Here is a 6,000-nt window from a genome sequence, read left to right as displayed (position 1 = left end):
AGGGATGGGTGGGGAAGGGGAGGTCCTATCGACTCATAATGTACGAGCTAGAGCCATAGTCAGAGTCATAGCCATAGCCAGAGCTAGAGTCATGCCTGCACTGCGCTCCATGCTCCATGTGATGTTTTGGGTTTGGGTTTGGGCTCGAGCCTGGGTTTGGGTTTAGTGGCTGCGTTGCCGCACGCACGCTCCCTGGCAGCCTGGCAGCTGGTGTGGCCCGCCTGGCAGCTTTCCACGGAGCAACTGAAAAGGCGAATCGGAAAATTCACAGGCAGAGAAGGCAACAACAATAATCACAGCAACAGCAGCAGCAACAGCAACAACTAATGTGCGCATGTGACAGGGTTGCCGACGAGTTTGAGGCTCGTCGCTCGCTGCTCGCTATTTGATTCGGCTCGGCACGAGGGCAACACTGGCTGACTAGTTGGCTGGCTGACTTGCCTGCTTTGCCTGACTGCTTGTTGGCCTGGTCCAAAGCAATTCAGTACGAACTCTGCACTTCGCACAACAAGACAACACAGCGACACCGACAACGACAACTACGACGACTACAACGCGGCCAACGACAAAAAATACGTAAAATTCTGATAAAGCGCCAAAGCTAAAGCGAATTACTTAAATTTAATTTACGCGCCCAGTGCGAAATTTCAAAGAACATTTTTCATTTCGAGCGTTGTTCGGTTAGTTGTGCATTCAAAATGTGGAACTGTTACTACCAACTGCAGCAGCAGAGGCCACACTAGAGGGACCTGCTGCACCTGCTGCCCCAATCAGCTAATCTATCAACAACAACAACAACACCGATAACAAGAGAAGCAGCTAAAAAAGGCGCCAAAAATCAAAAGAATTATTACAGTCAAGGAATTCCCTCGATTACTTGCAATGAAAACAATGAAAATGTGGACCGAAGCGAGCAACGTGAGTAACCTGATCCTTAGTCAATGATCACACACACACACACGCATATAAACAGCAAGCGACCCTAACCCTAGAAGGAGTAGCTTTTGCCTCACTGATGATAATGATGCGATAGTTCAGTTCTTTTGTTTTGATTATTGAGCTTCAGCAGCGTTTACGCTTTGTCTGCGCTTCTTCGTTGGTGTGCGTTTACCGGTCGAGGCAATTGAAAAGCCATTTGGGGAATGCCAATGGGCACAGCTGCTCGGCCAGGGCGGTGGAGGAGGGGTGGGGGCAAAGTGGAAGAGGAACAGACGTTGGCACGCATCACGTAGCCACTCAGCAGGCAGACACGCATAGTCGCTGTTGACGTCGCTGTTGCCGTCGCCGCCGCCGTCGCCGTCGCAGTCAACATCACTATCAATTCGCATGCTCATTCCTCCATTCGTTCGCCATTCACCATTCACCCATGCTTCTTCATTCCCATGTCGAGGCACAATCGAAGCAATGTAAACAAAAGCCAACGGCAAATATTTTTTCTTTTCTTTCAACTTGTTTCTGCTTGTTCTTCTCAGCAATTAAATGAAAGTTTTCGATGAGGTGCGACCGTGGAATGTTCAGGGGCTGTGCGGGGCCAGCGAGCCAGCGAGCCAGCGCCAACTGGGGGTGGCACCGCATTGCCGAAGCCGGCGAGCAAAACAAAAACTGCAAAAATGTCATACGTCGCCCATTGTGTGCGTGCTATGCACTGCACTGAACCATGCGGTGCGGTGCGCTGCGGGGCGATGTGGCGTGGACTATTTAAATGCCAAATGGAGGATAGCAAATGTGTGTGGGTAGGCCATAATTCGGGTCGGGGTCAGGGGGTGTAGGCACTGTCTACACACACACGCACACACCCACACGAGTATACCACACATACATTGGCATTTAAATGTCAGCATCTGTAACTTTGCCATGTGCGGCATCTGAGTCTCAGATACGCAACATTATATCTTGACTCTATGTGCATATGTGGTATTACGAACTCATACTTAGTGGTAGTTCAATGAGTTAGGATTGCGACCTTTATATTTTATTTAGCTGAAAATCGTCATTAGCCAAGGCTATCCTTTTGTGTCCACATTAATAACATTCTTTGGTTCTACACCTCCCAAGATTTTCGATTGATTATAGACATATTTTGTAGTATTCAGCCTATACTCAAAGTGGCAGAATAAACATTTGTACTGATATATTCACATTCATAGTATATGGAACTAAAAATACCATTCCATATACATCTTTGTATATACATATATATATATATAGTATAGTAAGCTGCATAAATATAGTGATAGTGATAAAATGATATTTTACAATTATTCGAAATTATCCAATTACCAAGGGTTCCATTATATTATATGATGAGTGCAGCATACTGATAATTTTCAAACTACTTCACCTCGGAAAACTTTTTGTGCTACAAAATTCCATTTAATAATTTCCCATACAACACACTTTCATTCCGCTCTATTTCTCGGTCAACGATAGTGCAAAAGTGGGTTTTAAAGATCTTTGTAGGACACCCAAGTTAATAATAGCTTTGTCAAATGAAAAATAAATTCAAATAAACCAAAATCTCAATCAACCTAAAATCAAGAATAGGTAAGATCCAATAAAAATTTAAATATTGTCAATATGCTAATACGGGTACTTACATAGTTATGCATATTACAAACATACATACTCATGTATATACACACATAGTTATGTAGACTACACCGTTAAGGATTAAATATACACCGATATTTGACTGATGTAATTAAGCCCAATAATTTCGTTGGAGGGTAAATCGATAACAATAATCACATTTATGACAAATCGTTCAATATGTGTTATAGATTCGAGTCCAAGTATGCTTATCTTGATTCGTATCAAATATAGGAACTAGATATTTTGTTAATAATCACATATGTACATTGATAAGCACATACATACATGTATATGTATATATGTATGTACATAAGTATCTTTAAGCATATGCCAAAAGTTGAATGAACTTCGGCTGAAATAAAGCGAACAAAGTTGATTAGGGAAGTTGGCTTGGCTGATTTCTAAAGTGGTCATAAACAAAGATGCCACTTGTCCTTGACACAGTGACAGGCAACCACAACAAAGTGCACATACACACACACATAAGCACATACATATGCTCGCTTAAATATGTATGTATATTGTAACAAGCATGACTTGCGCTTGGGCATTGAACAGCAACAGCGACTGCGACTGCGACGGAGACGGAGACGGCAACGGCAACTGCGACGCCGACGGCGGGAGACGACGCGCCGTCAGTTCTCACACCCCAATGGAGATGGAGCACATTTCATTATCGGTGCCTGTGGCCGGGTCGCTCATGCAAATGCCTCCCGATTTTGCATAGCTTAGGTCAGTTTCCGTGCCATAAAAAACCAAACAGCTGCAGCCGCAGCAGAACCCTTCGTTTTTTTTTAGCCAGCCGCACAAATACGCACATAAAAAAGTATACATGTACATATGAGGGCATTTAACGGTTTTATGTGTATTTACCATTAGGCTTTCAAAGGGCAATAATAATGGGGGGCTGCTCTTTGCGGCCGGCCATAATTTATTGGCCACTTGTTTCTAAGCAGCGACAGCGTCAAGCGTAGCAACCTGCCGCAACAGCAACACACTCACACACACACACATACACATAAAGGAAGGCACACGTATGCCTGTTTGTGTGTACATAGTAGTACTATGAATGAGCGAGTGAGCAAACGGAGTGAGGAGTGAGAATTGAATGGCACTCGCTAATAAGCATCAAGAGCAGACACAAAAGGGCAAAAGCAAAACGAACAGCCACAGCAGCGCCAGCAATAACAACAACAACAGCAACAGCAACGGCAACAGCTGAGACTAGAGAGGCCGGTCAGGCAGCACGTGCTAAACACATTTAACGACAACGACAACGATAACCAGCAACAGCAGCAACAACAACAATAACAAGAGCAATAACGATAGCGTCGACAATGGGACGCGGTGCGGGGGGCACAAAAACGATTAAATTAAAAACCAAAACAAACTAAAGAAACGAGCAGCGACGTCGCCGTCGACAGCAACAGCGACGCCGGCAGTGCCACGCGAGACGATGACAACAACAAGGAGAGATACTCGCACAACATGTTGAGTACACCAAAAAAAAAAAAAAAAAAAAACAAGCAGCAGCAACAACAATAAATGCGCATAATAAACGTCAATTTAAAATGCTAAAAGCTCAACAGCGACGGCAGCGCAAGCGGCGCAGTTAGCGACGGCGCAGTCGGCGACAATAATAAAAAAAAGGCGAATCGCCAAAAGTTAAGAAGAAAATACAGCACACAAACAGACGCACACACACACACACACACACTGACACACAGTGGGAGACATGGTGACGGCAGCGTCGAGCGATGGAGGCCAAAGTAAGCAATAAAAAATAACCCTTTTTCCGGTTTTTTGTTTTGCTTTGCAGTTTCTAATCAAGAGAAAATACATAAAAGCAAAATTGCCGTTGCGTCGTCGGCGACGGCGACGGCGACGGCGGCAGAGGCAGCAAGCTGACTGACTGACTGAATGACTCTGAATGACTTTGTTGTCAGGCCGCTTCGGCATTCGCTAATTCTTTTGGCATTTGCCACACGCTCAAATATACATATGTACATACGTGCAAGTGTTTGTGTGTGTGTGGTACTTGAGTACATAATTCATAGCAGCTAAAAGGGATTCCCCAATCTTTGATTGCTTGCGCCGCTCTAATCCTTTTCACTCGGCAAACTCAATGAAAAGGCAGAGAACAGATTAAAAACGCTGAAATAAAAGAAAAGAAAATAAAAGAGATGTTTTGCGTAGTAGGACCAATTAGCGTGCACAATCCGATACACATATTGGTCTGATTGGGAGTGAAGTACTGTTTATAGCTTTAGAATAATCTGAGCTTTAGAATAATCGTTTTATATAATATTTATATAAAGTCAACTCAAGCCAAAGCTAAGCAATTCTGAATGCAATTTAAATCAGATATTTTAAAGAGAAACACAAGCTATAAATAACTCCTGTGAAATTAAAAACTGCTATCTAATTGGATTCGCTGTTCTGAACAGACTCATTGAATGGGTGTCCCCCAATCAACAATTGGCACTGCTCGAATTCCACAGTCGTCGTCGCCGTCGCATTTGCCGTCAATGAAATATTCCCTCTCGGATAGCTTACGACTAATACTACGACAACATCAACAAGAACAACAACAACAATGAGCTGCCCAGCTAAATACCAAGAGCAATAAAACAATAAAAATCATCTCACAGCCATTTACATAGCGATCAAAACAGAAAAAAACGAATAATGATAATAATAATAAAAAATCAAGCTCATACAGCTGGCTTGGCCCTCGTTCCGTGACCGGGTCGCCGACGTCAGCGTCGACGTCGATTGCGATGCCGGTATCATAAATAATTTCGATTTGACTTATATTATTAGCTAAATAAATAAATATGAATGAAAAACAAACAAACAAACAAACGAGTGAGCAACGAGAGGCCGAGGCATGAATGAATAAAAGACAAGCCGGCGCCACAGACGTCGTCGTCGACGTCGCTGCCGCTGCCGCTGTCGCTGTCCCAGTCGCTGTCAACGCCAGCCGCGCTGCTTAGCGTGAGAAAAACCATTCAAATTGTCAAACGAAACCGAATCGAACGAACCGCCGGCCCATACGTAATTTTGTTTCTCTATTAAATGACAAATCGAACCCACCAAGTTATTGACTCGATACGAACAGCTTAAAAGTGATTGAGCCGAAAAGACCATGGTCAACAATACCATTTTATTGATATTAGACAATTTTTCAATCATTCCTATTGATAAATATTATAACTCTCTATGCCAACGCATAGGCATAACTTTTAAGGACTAAGGAACATAAACATTCTATTTATTTATTTTGAGATTGGAGATAATATAAAAGCATAACTAACTTATAGAGTAAATCTTCATGCACACATCTGACTATTTGACATGCGGATGAAGCTAAGTTTAGCGAACCAATAAGATCTAAGACCTTGAATT

The 6,000-nt window shown here is 43.0% G+C and overlaps 1 protein-coding gene across 1 annotated transcript in view; it reads left to right on the top strand.

Moving 5' to 3' along the window:
- The first annotated feature begins 495 nt into the window (after positions 1-495).
- LOC6574126 (AF4/FMR2 family member lilli) overlaps positions 496-6,000 on the top strand; it is a 35,975-nt gene continuing 30,470 nt past the window's right edge. Inside the window, exon 1 of the mRNA XM_032728846.2 lies at positions 496-918. Coding sequence (XP_032584737.2) covers positions 883-918 — 36 coding nt within the window. The 5' untranslated portion in view covers positions 496-882. The remainder of the gene's footprint in view (positions 919-6,000) is intronic.

The sequence above is a fragment of the Drosophila mojavensis genome, unplaced genomic scaffold, assembly GCF_018153725.1.
Source record: "Drosophila mojavensis isolate 15081-1352.22 unplaced genomic scaffold, ASM1815372v1 contig_277, whole genome shotgun sequence".
Taxonomy (NCBI): Eukaryota; Metazoa; Arthropoda; class Insecta; order Diptera; family Drosophilidae; genus Drosophila; species Drosophila mojavensis.
This window is presented reverse-complemented; position numbering and strand designations above follow the sequence as displayed.